This window comes from Salmo salar, chromosome 19 (assembly GCF_965601325.2).
Source record: "Salmo salar chromosome 19, fSalSal1, whole genome shotgun sequence".
In the NCBI taxonomy this organism is placed as follows: domain Eukaryota; kingdom Metazoa; phylum Chordata; class Actinopteri; order Salmoniformes; family Salmonidae; genus Salmo; species Salmo salar.
This window is the reverse complement of record NC_138309.1, coordinates 69,827,477-69,844,430: the sequence shown is the minus strand read 5'-3', so window position 1 is coordinate 69,844,430 and position 16,954 is coordinate 69,827,477. Positions and strand designations below refer to the sequence as shown.

The window sequence follows — 16,954 nt, the reverse complement described above, 5'->3', positions numbered from 1 at the left end:
GACAGTGTGGTTAGATAAAGGAGAGTCTTATCTTTAAAATGCTGTGAAATAGTCATATGTTTGAAAAATTGAAGTTTTTGTATTTTTGAGGAATTTGTAATTCGCGCCACGCCTATCATTGGATATTGGAGCAGGTGTTCCGCTAGCGGAACGTCTAGATGTAAGAGGTCACAGTGTCCAACGAAGCCCTTCTCACAATCCCGGTAGGTTGTGATACAGCCTGGAATTGAACCAGGGTCTGTAGTGACACTTCTAGCACTGAGATGCAGTCACTCGGGAGCCCCAAAATGTACAGATGGCAAAGTTAGTTATTAAGGCATTTAAGGAATTTAACATTTTGCTATTTCCATGTTAAAATGTTAAGGGATACATTTTCTCCATTGTTTTTGATTGTACTGTAAGCAACTCTGGTACACCTACATTGTGATCAAATAGCCACAGTAGCGTACAAGGCGCGCTGGAATGTCACATCCTGACCAGCAGAGGGAACAATTGGATTAGTTTTGGTCAGGATGTGGCAGGGTTTTTGTGTGTGTGAATGGTTGTGTTGGTGATTAGGACTCCCAATTGAAGGCAGGTGTGTTGAGTTGCCTTTGAGTGGGAGTCCTATATAGGAGTGTGTGTTTTTCTTTGGGGTTGTGGGTAATTGTTTCTTGTTTAGTGTGGTTGCACCTGACAGGACTGTTGGCTGTCAGTTTCCTTGTTTTGTTCTTATATAGTGTTCGTTCTAATTAAATTGAAGGATGAATACTAACTCTGCTGCATTTTGGGCCATTTCTGAAGACAGCTGTGACAGAATTACCCACCAAACCAGGACCAAGCAGCAGAGGAATGAGGAGGAAGGATGGACGTGGGCAGAGATAAAGAGGAGCGTTTCCAGGGCTATGGAAGAGTTTAGTAAAGTCGAGAGGCAGCCCCAATAAAATTTTTGGGGGGGGGCACAAGGGCAGTTTTGCGGGGCAAGAATGGAGCCCCAGGCCAGCTCCCCGCACTAGCATGGAGGTGCGTGTCTCCAGGCTGGCACGTCCAGTACCAGCCCCACGCATCAGGGGTCTAGTGTGTCAGCCCAGCCTCGCCAGTCAGGATGTAGTGATTTTGTATTATGTTGCATTGTATTGTAGATGCCTGCAGTGCACACTTGTAAATTAACTTTTCTAAATAAAAATAAAATATCTATTGTATGTTTTTGTGAAATTACCTGCATTTTTGGTGTGGAAATTACATTTTATTGTGTTGGGATTTTGTGACATGCTTTTTCCCCTTTGTTGTATAAAATACATTTTGCTACAACAGTTGATCCAATTGTTATTAATTTGTAAAAGTGATTTGTTCCTGCTGAAGAGGAAATGCATTGTACATTGTGATGTGGTCATATGGAAATCATGTGTATGTTCCCTCAGCCCTATAATCCCTCAGTCTAAACCTTACCTTAACCAACTAATGTATTATGTTTCAACTACCTAATCCCCTTACTTATCGTTTTACATGCAATTTAAGCTAACCTGCCAGCAACTGAAACTAACCCGGTAACTACTGTGAGAACATAGTGCTGAGGGAATATGGGGAAGACGCTGTCACATGCACTGCATTTAATAAAGATAATGGTCACGTAAGCTTTCTCACTTGGATGCCTTTTGCGCCACAAAGGAACATTGAATAAAAACATATATTTGTATAAATGACAGATTGTTATCATAAAACAAAAACAATGCTGGAGATTTATGGCAAATTGGATAACATTAACACAACAAAACATAAACATTTTAGAGAACACAAGGTGAGTGCAATTAACAACCAGGTAGAAACAAAAAACAGAAGTGTTTCAGCCCTCTAGAACTGGAATTGAACAGCCCTGCTTTAGGTGTTGATCTAGCTGGTCTACCAGCATGATCATCTCATTGCCAGTTTATCTGGTCACTTAACCAGCTTAGCCAGGTCACATGGTCAACCTACCAGCTCAACCAGCTTGACAAAGCTGGTCTATCAACATGACCACCCAATTTCCAGCTTGGCCATGCTGGTCACCCAGCATCAGGCAGGTGCACAGTGAAGGGTCTACCTGTGCCCGAGCACCTACCCCTTTGCCCTTCCACTTGCCAAGGGCCCTTTTGGGTAGTGGTATAATTTATTTTTGTAGTTATTCTGAACCCACTGCCCCGAAGTCATTGTGTCTTCGCCAAGTTCGCCACCACCCACCCACCGCTACCATACCCTGTCCATTGGTCTGACCTGTACTGACCTGTACGGACCTCACATGCACCTGGTTGTGCTTTTTTCATCTCTGCCCTGTACAGAGATTGTGCCCGCCCGGTATCCAAACATGCATGGCAAGATGCAGGTACCGGTGGAGTGTTTAAATATCAACAGTACTGCCACAGCAGGATAATATTTGATTAACACTTGATAACACTTGATTTACATCATCATCATCAATATTCAGTCTGGTTGGCTGATAGCCTATGCGCAGCAGTACTTCATCATTTATTTCCTTATAGAATCATAGCCGCGGGAAGGGTGCTGGAGATGCTGCAGCACCCCAGATAAAATTAAATACATTTTTCTAAGTTATAGAATTATAGCTCTGTTCAGAAAGAAATGTAATAATTCAGAATACCCTACCACACAATGAGTAGACCTATAATTTAGCCACAGAGGCTCAAGAGCTTCTTCAAAAAATTGCATTTCTTTGGATTGTGTGCAAGGCATAAGGCATACAGTATCCTACAGTCGGCGAATGCGCGGCAAACCTGTCAGTGAACAACATGAAGACAAAACAGGCCTTTTGCAATATATCAAATACAATCGCAGGAAGGTTGGAAACTCAATGGGTCCTGCTGAAAAGATCAGACACTAATCTGTCTGCTGTAAACTACCATAATATTTGATCAACTTCCAAATAGGCCTATTGAGCGAACACTGTTTTACAAACTAAAACAAGAGAGAGATAGGCTTTTGGCACGAGCGCATCGGCCATCATAGGCGAGTGAGCTGTGTGTTATTGGGTGAGTCAGTGAAAGTGGAAAGCTTTTTTAGGACTATAATTTCCTCCTCATATTGTACAATATGTTTGTCTGAGGTAGTTTTTATTGATCTCAAATTCTCAAGTTAGTCAGTGTCAAAGTAGCCTGTCATTTTGATAATTTGTGCTGCATTAAAAAAGATTCTGCCAAAGTCTCCAGTCATGTAAAATGAGTTAAAACTGCATGAAATGCGTTTATAAAAGGCAAAAAAAATCTGGACCCTGTCCCTGGGCAAAAACTAGTTGATTCCACAGTGTTTCCATCCAATCTATGTGAAGACGTTGAATCTACTTGGTACGCTCATTGGATTTGCAAAAAGTAATCAATTTAAGGGCGTTTTGTCTTTTTTTTTCACCCAACTTTTAACCTAAATCCAATGACGTTCATTTTTGGGTTGATTTCACATTGAATTTGCATTAATTGACAACTCAACCAAATGTAAATCAAAACTAGACATTGAACTGAATTCTGTGCCCAGTGGGCTAGGCTACTAAAATGTTCCCCATGTGTGCAACTTCTGCTAGCACCTCTCTACTCTGCTTCTCTATGCCACTACACAAATGTGATGATATGCATGCAATGCTTTATTATAAAGGTGATATTTTCTCATGTGTTCCGGTACCTCAGAGCCCCCTTGAAAGTTATGAAAATGTTGTGCAACTTCCAGGGCATGTTTACTGTGAACACTGAGGCTGTACCCGCTTTAAGTTACAGCTTTAACAGTGGCCATGTAGGCTACTGTGACTATTTGATCACAATGTAGGTGTACCAGAGTGGCTTACAATAAAAAACAATGGAGAAAATGCATCCCATAATATTTTAACATGGAAATAGCTGTTCTATCATTGAGCCTGCAGTGGTAGCCAATGTGTAGTGTTAAATGTAAGCCTACATTCCATGAAACATGCAGGTCTTGACATTAACCTGTTAATCTACTTGTCCTTCAGACAAGGAGTTGACTGAAAATGTTGTTGTGTTGTTTGATGCAAGAAACCACTTTACAAAATAAAATGCATTATTATTGCCATTCCATTATTACAGAGATTTGGACGGATTATGCTACCCTCTGGTTACTGGCTACTTAGCTTAAGACAGTCTCAAAATACAACACTGTCCCTTTAAGACACAAAAAAAGCCCTTTACCTGTCTAGTTTTTCAAAGATGTCTAGAAATGTATATGTTTTGTGCTCTTGTAGGAAGCAATCCCTCCCCTATTGCTGACTACAAATGATCTATAACTGGGCTATAACTCACTAACTGGCAAAGAATTTGAACAAAATGTGCACACGTGGCTACATGCAGATCTTGCTTCGATCTCAAAACAAGCACATCTACTCATTTTACATTTTAGTCATTTAGCAGACGCTCTTATCCAGAGCGACTTACAGTAGTGAATGCATACATTTCATACATTTAATTTCATGCATTTTTTTTTTTTGTACTGGCCCCCCGTGGGAATCGAACCCACAATCCTGGTGTTGCAAACACCATGCTCTACCAACTGAGCCACAGGGAAGACCGCTCTTGCTGTAAACACAGTCCAGTTCAAAGTAAATGGCACAGATCCATATATGAAAATGGTCTATTTGCATATAGACCTACTGCAGTTCTGATTGTTTATGTCGCACCGGTCTGTGTAGAGTACGGGCGTGTCAATCTAATAGAAACCTACTCCGATGTGTTCTGCCTACAACAAAATCTCTTGCATAGTTAATTTTGTTTCAGTATGTTGCATTTAAAGTGGCTAATATTGCTTTAATTTGATCACAATTGCCACAGTATAGGGAAACGTTGATAGTGTCACCAACCAGCGAGGCAGACGCGCTTTTTCAGTTCAGTGATTTTAATCTGGGTGGTAAATTAGTTCAATCGCAGTCACAACAAAAACTATGAGTGGGTGTGTGCTTGAGAGAAAGAAGAGAGGATCGGTGAGGAAGAGAGAGAGAGATCGACATCAGAGAGGATGTGATAGATGGAGAGACTTCTCTATCATATCCTCTCTGATGTCGATCTCTCTCTCTTCCTCACCGATCCTTCCTTCTTTCTCTCAAGCACACACCCACTCACAGTGTGTAGTGACTGCTGTTTAACTCATATACCTTACAGACTAAAATCACTGAACTGAAGAGAGATGCGTCTGCCTCGCTGTCTCGCTTCTCTTTCCACTGTCTCCATCTCTACCCTCTCCCTTTTATTTATTCTATAAGTGGAAGTGTGTGAAGTAAAGCCAGCGTGTGAAGCCAGAGTTAATGAAAAATGTGCAGCAACAGGTTGGATGTATTCACTAGTCATTGCATGTGGGAAAGGGCAGGTGGATGGATGAAACACTTCCCAGTCGAGATGGGGATATTCATGACAGAGAACACGCACCTTTGACGTGACAATTCAGTTGACGGGACTCAAAGGGCTGGTTTCCTGGACACAGATTAAGCCTAGGCCGGGATTCAATCCAAGCCGCTTTATAGAGTAGAACATTGAACTTTACTTTTGAAGGGGAAAATGCCTTTAAAAGGCGCCTCTGAAAATAAATCCCAGCCTAAGTGTAGTCCTGAACTGAAAAGCATGTTCATTGGAGATTCTGTGTCAAGTAAATCGGACCAAAGAGTGTATATTTCTTTCAGATGCCCCAAAACATCATATTGTCGACTGTATTGCTAATGAACGCCACTGTTACTGTGTGTGAATCCCAAGTCAACCCCTAGCCCTTTCCATGAGGCACCAGTGTAGATGTGAGAGGATTGGATAGGTGTGACAGATGTCACTGTGCTTGCATAGTCATACTGTGGGCCTACCACTTCCTATCACACCAGTATATAAAAATCGTATATAAAAATATATATAAAAATCGTCTTCTTCGGTTGCGACACTCACTACCGAGTTCCAAACTGCCTCTCGAAGCAACGTCAGCACAAGAACTGTTCGTCGGGAGCTTCATGAAATGGGTTTCCATGGCCGAGCAGCCGCACAAAAGCATAAGATCACCACGCACAATGCCAAGCGTCAGCTGGAGTGGTGTAAAGCTCAATGCAATTGGACTCTGGAGCAGTGGAAACGCGTTCTCTAGAGTGATGAATCACAATTCACCATCTGGCAGTCCTACGGACAAATCTGGATTTGGCAGATGTCAGAAGAACACTACCTGCCCCAATGCATAGTGCCAATTGTAAAGTTTGGTGGAGGAGGAATAATGGTCTGGAGCTGTTTTTCATGCTTTGGGCTAGGCCCTTTAGTTCCAGTGAAGAGAAATCTTAACGCAACAGCATACAATGACATTCTAGATGATTCTGAACTTCCAACTTCATGTCAAAAGTTTGGGGAAGGCCCTTTCCTGTTTAAGCTTGACAATGCCCCTGTGCACAAAGCGAGATCCATATAGAAATGGTTTGTCGAGATGGGTGTGGAAGAACTTGACTTGCCTGCACAGAGCCTTTACCTCAACTCCATCGAACACCATTGGGATGAATTGGAATGCTGACTGTGAGCCAGGCCTAATCGTCCAACATCAGTGCCCGACCTCACTAATGCTCTTGTGGCTAAATGGAAGCAAGTCCCCGCAGCAATGTTCCAACATCTAGTGGAAAGTCTTCCCAGAATAGTGGAGGCTGTTTTAACTCCATATTAATGCCCATGACTTTGGAATGAGATGTTTGATGTTCCACATACTTTTGGTCATGTAGTGTATATACGCATTCACACACAGGAGAACATGTGCAAACACACACACACAACATTGGACAATGCATTTGCAAACAGACACACAAAAATACACAATGAAGGCCTACACACACACACACACACACACACACACACACACACACACACACACACACACACACACACACACACACACACACACACACACACACACACACACACACATGCAACCAGTCAAGCACACTGCAGAGATCCTTCTTTCGATTGCAGACAACGCTAGCTTCCATGCAGATAGAATGCACCTATGCATCCATGGTGACCGGAGAATGTTCCTCTTTTCCCAGGTGAGCAAAGAGGGTTTTGCTCGATTGTGTTTTTTGAGCACGGTATTTTCTGAGAGGTTGAGAGAAAATAAAGAGAGATTTACTGCATAAATGAAAAGTTTACTTACCCATGAACTCGATGCCCAGTTCACCCGCTGCTCCATCCAAGGCCACAGCGAATAAGAGACGGAGAGAGAAAGAGATGGACACAGTGAGAGAGAGGGAATAGATTAAGAAAAAGTGAGGGAGAGCGATGTACAGAGAGAGGAGATGGGAAGAGGGAGAAGAAGAGGGGGAGAGAAAGAGTGGGAAGACAATACAGCGTTATTGAACAGCATTTTATATGAAACACAGTCAGAACCCTCACTCAGGCTTTACCCACTGGAGCACTGCAGCTACATTACTAGAACCTGGACTTTGGTTGACTTGCCTCCCTAAAATCCCTTTTATTTTTTGTTGAACATTTTTTTTCAAACATAGAAATTAATACTAGAATTGAGACAGACCTAAAATGCCTTTCATGTTTCAAGTCCAGACAATAAGAAAGCTTTCTTACTAATACTAGTACCTATGTTGTAGTGATAATTGTTCGCTCACCACCTCTCTGACCCCAACCTTATGTTCGTTTCAATATTCTACTTTGTTATCCCAGTTCTTCTGCTCCCAAGACTGTCAGTAAAGACAAACACGCACAAAGACAGATGTAGGCTTAAACATACACACACACACACACACACACACACACACACACACACACACACACACACACACACACACACACACACACACCGTGTGCACCTTTCTCCATGCATTAAAGCATTTTTCCACAATCCCAGAGCTGGGGCGATAGATAAAGAGGAGCACTCGTGTTCCCTTCATCCTGACGTGGGCCTCCTCCTCCTCCCTTTTGACGTCACTGTAATATAATCTAATTTAAATTTAAATAAAACCCTCACACTTAATTCCTTAACTGACAGAGGTGGTCTGGGTTTGACAATAGAATGCGGCTTGCAGGTCCTGGTGACAGATTATTTGGTGGCCACAGTCAAGAAAGAAGGGAGAAGCAAAACTCCCTGACAGCGTGAAAACCGTATGTTAGGAGATGCATTTTGACAGTATCATGGGAAATGTGTCAATGTCATACGAGTCATAATCCCATAATATACGTTTGTTTCACAGAAAACTAAAAGTATGTTACAACCCTTTATAAAGGGTACTCAAGGGTACCTTCATGTAAAGTGTAACAAAAATGTAAAATGGCCAAATGATTAAAAGACACTGGATATATAGGCAGGCAAACTGAATGAGTCAGTATTAGCTGCCAGTGGTGCTCCCATTTAGTTTAAAGTGGTCTCCAGAGAATGCCATGAATCTGAATGAGATAAAATAGGGAGAAATGGTAGTGACAGGGGTAGGCATGATTGCAGTTTTTAGCTCTGCCATTGACAATCGTGAGAGGTGGTTGTGACATTTGAGACAAATTCTTTAATATTGTGGTGGAAAAACCTTTGACAGGCCCAGAACAGTCTCTTATTGATGCTGCCAGTTTAGTATTGCCGATTCATGCGTACCCACCGATTTCCCACCATAACAACCCAACATTTATCTCCTTTAATCGCTCTACTGTCATCGCCTGCACAGATGATGTCATTAAGCACTGATGCACATCTGTTCCTCTGGCATCACCGAGATAGGTCTGGAAAATGTGTACAGTCATGAAGCAAAGCCCCCCATCCTTTGCTCTGGCATCTCAAGGCACCCTTGGGAGGTATTTGTGCCATCATTTGAAACCTTGAGTAACCATGGAGAATATGAGGAGGCCATGCTCCACGTCTCTAGTCGTTTGGGGGTGATTACGAAGAACAAATCTGCGCCGCTGGGGAAATAATAGCAGGAGTGAATCAAATCTTAATCCTTCCTTTAGTTGGTGGTGAGAGGGAGCCTGGTTCTGGCTACCGCTAGCTGCTGCTGCTTACACAGCTCTAATACCTTGACAGATAAATACCCTAATTAGAGGCCCGCTTTCTCTCCAAGCGAGCCAGTCATGAAAGCTTTCGCGTTGTTATTATGGGGTATGTGTGTAAATTGTTGAGGAACATTTTTTATTTAATCCATTACGGAATAAGGCTGTAACGTAACAAAATGTGGAAAAAGGGAAGGTGTCTGAATTCCTTTCTGAATGCACTGTATCCTGCTCTTTAACAGTTTACAGTTTACAGACACTAGACCAACTGTAAAAACGAACCCTGATACACAGTCAAATTAGTTCAGAGAGTACGACTGGGAGAGGTAGGTGAGGCCAAATGTAAGATTGTAGCCATTCTGATAGATGTGTGGCAGAAGAGGTGGGACAGCGAGACCAAGGGCCAGCATTTATATATGCCCTCCAAAGAAAGGTTGGTGGACCAAGATTCAAAGGTCATGTTGTACTGGGATATGTTTCGGGTTGCCTCTGAGAATAACATACACAGACACAGTGACTGAGATGTACAGTCGTGGCCAAAAGTTTTGAGAATGACACAAATATTAATTTCCACAAAGTTTGCTGCTTCAGTGTCTTTAGATATTTTTGTCAGATGTTACTATGGAATACCTAAGTATAATTACAAGCATTTCATAAGTGTCAAAGGCTTTTATTGACAATTACATGAAGTTGATGCAAAGACTCAATATTTGCAGTGTTGACCCTTCTTTTTCAAGACCTCTGCAATCCGCCCTGGCATGCTGTCAATTAACTGCTGGGCCACAACCTGACTGATGGCAGGCCATTCTTGCATAATCAATGCTTGGAGTTTGTCAGAATTTGTGGCTTTTTGTTTGTCCACCCGCCTCTTGAGGATTGTCCACAAGTTCTCAATGGGATTAAGGTCTGGGGAGTTTCCTGGCAATGGATCCAAAATATTGATGTTTTGTTCCCAGAGCCACTTAGTTATCACTTTTGCCTTATGCCAAGGTGCTCCATCATGCTGGAAAAGGTATTGTTCGTCACCAAACTGTTCCTGGATGGTTGGGAGAAGTTGCTCTCGGAGGATGTGTTGGTACTATTGTTTATTCATGGCTGTGTTCTTAGGCAAAATTGTGAGTGAGCCTACTCCCTTGGCTGAGAAGCAACCCCACACATGAACGGTCTCAGGATGCTTTACTGTTGGCATGACACAGGACTGATGGTAGCGCTCACCTTGTCTTCTCCGGACAAGCTTTTTTCCGGATGCCCCAAACAATCGGAAAGGGGATTCATCAGAGAAAATGACTTTACCCCAGTCCTCAGCAGTCCAATCCCTGTACCTTTTGCAGAATATCAGTCTGTCCCTGATGTTTTTCCTGGAGAGAAGTGGATTCTTTGCTGCCCTTCTTGACACCAGGCCATCCTCCAAAAGTCTTCGCCTCACTGTGCGTGCAGTTGCACTCACACCTGCCTGCTGCCATTCCTGAGCAAGCTCTGTACTGGTGGTGCCCCGATCCCGCAGCTGAATCAACTTTAGGAGACGGTCCTGGCACTTGCTGGACTTTCTTGGGCGCCCAGAAGTCTTCTTCACAACAATTAAACCGCTCTCCTTGAAGTTCTTGATGATCCGTTAAATGGTTGAGTCAGGTGCAATCTTACTGGCAGCAATATCCTTGCCTGTGAAGCCCTTTTTGTGCAAAGCAATGATGACGGCACGTGTTTCCTTGCAGGTAATCATGTTTGACAGAGGAAGAACAATGATTCCAAGCACCACCCTCCTTTCGAAGCTTCCAGTCTGTTGTTCGAACTCAATCAGCATGACAGAGGGATCTCCAGCCTTGTCCTCGTCAACACTCACACCTGTGTTAACGAGAGAATCACTGACATTATGTCAACTGGTCCTTTTGTGGCAGGGCTGAAATACAGTGGAAATGTTTTGGGGGGATTCAGTTAATTGGCATGGGAAAGAGGGACTTTGCAATTAATTGCAATTCATCTGATCACTCTTCATAACATTCTGGAGTATATGCAAATCTCCATCATACAAACTGAGGTAGCAGACTTTGTGAAAATTAATATTGTGTCATTCTCAAAACTTTTGGCCACGACTGTATAGGGCACCCAAACTTAACTGGCGGATCACGGTCTGGGCCCGGACCCAGAGAATGATCAATCCGGACCAGACAACATCGCATTTTATTATATAAAAGTCAATACATTATTTTTAGACACCTTTAAAAAAATCTACCTGGCGCAGCGGCCTCTAACTCAGCAACCCTTCTTTCTCACTCTCTCTCTCTCTCTCTCTCTCGAAGTAACTCCCACCTATACTAGTGCCCCGTATCACCCAATCACATTAATCCAAATAACCTCAGCGGAACCTTGGGACAAGCAGGCAGAAAGAAACAGAAATATTTGACCTCGGTTCAACTGTAAATATCACAGATAGAAGGAGCTTTGTTACCACTATCTGTTAATATGGCTTGTTAAAAAAAAAGTTGACTCTGAAAACCGTATATTCAAAGACGAGTGGACGGAACAGTACTTATTCATTCTCCCCTCAACTAGCACAAAACTAATGTGCTTGATATGCAGTGAGTCCGTAGCTCTCGTGAAAAGTGCCAATGTTAAGCGCCATTATGACACCAGGCATAGTCAATTCAATCAGACATATCCTCTGAACACGGAGGTGAGAACAAACAAGATTAACCAATTCACATCCCAATATGAGAGGTCCACCAAAGTCCTTGTCAATTACCTGACAGCCGAACAACATGCAATGGAGTGTTTACTGAGGATAGCTTGGGTTTTGGGAAAACAGAAAAAAACTTTTTCAGATGCTGAGATGGTAAAATAATGCATGTGCAAAGTTACTGACACCTTGCTTGAAGGTAAAAAAAAAGATGAGCTCAGAGAAAAGATCAAACAGATCCCACTGTCAGATTCCACAGCAATGAGGAGAACTGAAATATTAGCTGAAGATTTAATTTCAAAACTTGATGAGGCCATTCAGAATGCACCATGCATTTCATTAGCTATGGATGAATCAACAGATAACACTGATAATGCTCAGCTTCTGGTGTTTTTCAGATTTTTTAACTAAACAAAGAAGGAATTCTGTGAGTGGCTGTTGGTCTTAACAAATCTATAATGACACACACGGGGACAGGATATCCATGAGGCAATCAAAGGGATGCTGACAAAAAGGGGGATAGATCTCACGTCACTGGTCTCCATCACCACAGATTGAGATCCAGCCATGATAGGAAGAGGGAGGGGACTGGTTTCACATTTGAAAGAGAACCACCCTTACCTGACATTATATCACTGCATCATCCATCAATCTGTCCTGTGTGCCAGTCTGGGAAAATAGTATTCGGAGGTCATGACGAGGATGATGAAACTGATACACTTTTTGAGAGCAAAATCATCCCTACAATACCGCCCACTACGAGGCATTCTGACAGAGGCCAATGCCAGTTTTGATGACTTACTACTGCACAACAATGTGAGATGGCTCAGCAAAGGCAGGGTTTTGGAACACTTTTGGGACAATCAGGAGGAAATCAAAGCTTTCTTATCAGAGCAAAAAGAGTGACAAGTCAACTCAGTTTTCTGAGTTTTAGGAAGATGAATATGGAATTGATGGCATTTTTGAAAGACATTACATCAGACCTTAATCAACTGAATGTTAAGCTGCAGGGATGGAACAACACAATGTGCGATATGCTAACATATCGCACAAAAATGATCTCCAGGGAGAACTTGTCCACTTCCCCAATCTTCAGATGCAAACGCAGGGAGACAAAGATGTTCCCCACCATGTTGATTTCATCCAAGGCTCGCTTTGATGACTTGTTGGAAGAGAACTGCTGCTGCTCATCTAGAACCCCTTCTTGGTCACAAATGTGACAAAGTTGTCAGATCTTCAGATGGGTAGATGTTGCATCACTGCAAATTGAGTGGATTGAGCTGCAAACAATGTGGCTTTGAAGGAGCAGGCTGGTGATTGTGACCCTGTCATTTTCTGGGGAAAGATGGTGCCTGCAGCTGATGTCCTGTTCAAGAAACTGACACTATACATCCTGACCATATTTGGCTCCACATACAGCTGTGAATCAGCCTTCTCCACAATAAACTTCATTAAAAACAAATATCGCACAAGGCACACCAATGAACACCTGTAACCAGTGTGTCGGAGTTGCTCTCACACCATTTGTGCCAAAGTTCAAAGCATTGGCAAGAGATAGAAAGAGTAATTTCTCTCATTAATGCAGGGCAAGGCCCAGAGTGACTTGTACATGAAGATTGCATGGCCCACAGTGACGTTCTGTGCATTCAGTTATTGGTTTTGTTCAACTCTCCTTTGTTCTCCGGAAAACATGCACTTTATTTTTTTTTATTTTTTTTAAAAATATATATATATATATATATTCAAAGCCCATGCACAATGGCTACCGGTACACTTTTTGCATAGACAATTATACAACCACTTTTGTTCTTCAGCAATGCTGATGCAGTGTTTCATATGTTTACATTCGAAATAAGTTGTAATTCAATCAGATTCTTAGTCTAATTTAATGTATTTAATGTACATTTAAATAACAACATATTTCCTAAGTCGTAGACGACTATGTTTGTTACTTCGCTGTACCACAGTGCTGATAAAGGACCATATCCATCTGGACCTTTGCCACCTTGTGTCACTGGACACAAATTCATGTGTCTCGTGTCTGAGCCGCAATTCAACGGCTCAGAAACAAGCCAAATGTGGCAGGGTCTACAGACAATGTACCTATGTAAGAATGCTGTTCATTGACTATAGCTCAGCCTTCAACACCATAGTACACTCCAAGCTCATCATTAAGCTCAGGCCCTAGGTCTGAACCCCGTCCTGTGCAACTGGGTCCTGGACTTCCTGACAGGCCACCCCCAGGTGGTGAAGGTAGGAAACAACACCTCCGCTACGCTAAACCTCAACACAGGGTCCCCACAAGGTGCGTGCTCAGCCCCCTCCTGTACTCCCTGTTCACCCATGACTGTGTGGCCACGCATGCCTCCAACTCAATCATCAAGTTTACAAACGACACAACAGTAGTAGGCCTGATTAGCAACAATGACGAGACAGCCTACATGGAGGAGGTGAGGGACCTGGTGGAGTGGTGCCAGAAAAATAACCTCAACGTCAACAAAACAAAGGAGCTGTTTGTGGACTTCAGGGAGACAGCAGAGGGAGCACGCCCCTATCCACATCGGCGGGACCACAGTAGAGAAGGTGAAAAGCTTCAAGTTCCAGTGTACACATCACTGACTATCTAAAATGGTCCACCCACAGACAGTGTGGTGAAGCAGACGTGGTGAATAAGACGCAACAACGCCTCTTTATCCTCAGGAGGCTGAGGGTCTTATGTGCCAAGCCAAATTTTTTCAGCCTTCTAAGGCTGAAGAGGCGCTGTTTGTTCCTTCTTCACTAAACTATCTGTGTGGGTGGACCATTTCAGATTGTCAGTGATGTGTACGCTGGGAAACTTGAAACCTTTTACCTTCTCCACTGCGGCCACATCTGTGTACGGTTATTAAGGTTGGATGGGGATGGGGGGTTGGAAGAGATTTGGGGGATGGGTGAGGGTTTGTTAGAAGTTAGTAGGGCTCTTTTTAAATGTTCTTAGCAGTACAGGATTAGGTAGGAGGGTTTAGTTTTTCTTAGTGTTTGTTTCTTCATTTAATATGTAAGCTGTGATTGACTACACAGTACAGTAGGCGGCAGCCTTTTGACTGTTTATATTTTTGGTGTATCCGCCTCCCACAGGAAGTGGGCACTTTGAGTCATGCAGCTCGGGGTCAACCTGTTGTGTGCTTTGCTCTCTGGAACAGAGTGCCGCTAAAAGGGGTGATCAGAGGGGTAACGTTGAGTGTAGCGGTGGATCAAATTAAAAGGAATATTCCTAGTGTTTGTGAGTCCCGCTGTTTGGTGAGACGTACTGTAGACTTGGCAGCAATGGTGAGACTGAGAATACCATATCTGTTTTGTTGAGCTTTGACACAGAATTTGTTCCTGATAAGGTCAGGTTAGGTTGCATTTGCTATTCTGTGAGGGCCTATGTTCCGAACCCGTTTTAGTGCTTCAGGCGCCACGGATTCGGACATGTTGCAGCAGTGTGTAGAAGGGAGATCCCATGATGTGAGAAATGTGCAGCAGTGCATAGTCAGAGGGAGTGTAGAGTTGGGATAGAGAAAGCACTGTGTGTCAACTGTGGGGCTGCCCATACACCAGGGGATCCGAAGTGCCATGTGAGAGAGACAGGTTGAGATTGCCAGAGTTCGAGTGGGGAAGAAAGTGTACTATGCTGAGGTAGTGAAGAGAGTAGAGGATAGCCCAATGGTGAATGAGACGATTGGGAGGCCCTCAGTGAGTAGGCCTGTAGAGAGAGAGCCAGAGAGGATGAGTTTTAGATTTATTGTGTTTTTTTTGCTGTGATTAACTCCACTGCATTGATGGAGCGTAAATCACAGAAAATAGATGTGGTAGTTGCAGCAGAGAAATATTTGGGTGTGAGAGATTTTTGTGCAGAAGATCTACAGGAAGTTTTGAGAGAAGGGGTTCCGTACTCCCAGACCGATAGCCTGGTGTAGGATCGTTTACAGAGACAAAGTAGTGGGATGGGGTGGTGGGTTTTGGGGGATAGTGTATAGGTGTAGGCAGTGGCAAACCATGACTATAGGACCTAGGCCTTCAGAGGGACTAAAAATCTTCCAATACGTTGTATCAAACTCAAAAATCAAGAAAATAACAGAAAACATAGTATAGCATCACTTAATGCGCCCAACATTATATATTTTGTGTCGGACCATTCCAGTTCTAGTGAAAGAGAAGCAATGTTTTTTGATTACATTATTAATGAATCAAACAGACCATGCTGGCCATGCTTCCGGCTGCCACACATGAGACAGAACCGGCATGGACACAACATGTGACACACAACATAAAATAATGCGACCAGCAAAAAGAAAAAAAAAACACTGTTTACACAGCCTAACACCACTATCACACCATCACCAATAGAGACAACAACAGTGTGATATCACAGGTGACAGGCTCATGGTGTTGAAAGGACAGCGACCGTAATACCTGTGCACTCCATGGCGCTGAAGGAGAGCCAGTTTTGGTCAAACACGTAGACAAGGCTGACAGACAAGCGACAACAGCCATTTCATTTTCAAAATTAAATGAACAAACCAGCTATTACATCCCATTGCAAATATATTTTATCAAGTTCATCACACTAACCAGTGATCTAAAGTTTAAATGCAACAATGTTTCACAGTCATTATTGTTAAAGAGATAGTTTACAGCAAGTGAGCTGCAACAAAAACAGTGCCACTCACAAGATAATGATAATTTGTAAACAAAGTTTGAAAGTTAATCTTAAAAAGGGTGATGCTAACAAATTAGCAACAACATCCACTACCTGATAACAGCTGCTGCAGCCGCCGTCGCCATTGTCACACTACTACAACTCAAGCTAGCTAACATTTTCACACTACTAAAACACAAGCTAGCTAACGTTACTAGCGTTAGTGTGGGGAAACTACTGCTTGCACCACTGATTGTGCCTCTTGTTAGACCCACAGAGAGAGAACTGGGCCCAGATTCACAAAACCTTCTTAAGAAGAAATGTATTCTTAACTGCCATTTTTTCCTTAACTATAGACTTAAGAAGAAAGTTAAGCAAAGTTGCTATTCCTCAATAAAGTTATTGGAATTGTTCTAAATTTGATTCTATGTTTCTTCCTAAGAAAAAAGTTTAAAAGAAATGGGATTCTTGTAAATAATGCTTTAGGATTTCTTCTTGGAAATGTACTGCACATTAGGACAGCTAAACCCTTGTCTTGTGCAGACTGGGCACAGGATGTGAGCATTTTAATGACTAAAAACATCAATGTGAACCTTATTTTGAAGAGCTTTGACTAAATAATGAATATTATAATAATCATTTTTGAAATGGTCCTAT

General features: G+C 42.7%; 1 protein-coding gene across 1 annotated transcript in view; it reads right to left on the bottom strand.

Annotated features, from left to right (window-relative positions):
* Positions 1–16,954, bottom strand: part of LOC106579414 (pro-neuregulin-3, membrane-bound isoform) — a 442,960-nt gene that overhangs the window by 74,706 nt on the left and 351,300 nt on the right. The window contains exon 4 of the mRNA XM_045702613.2: positions 7,126–7,152. Within this exon, the coding sequence (XP_045558569.2) occupies positions 7,126–7,152 (27 nt within the window). The remainder of the gene's footprint in view (positions 1–7,125; positions 7,153–16,954) is intronic.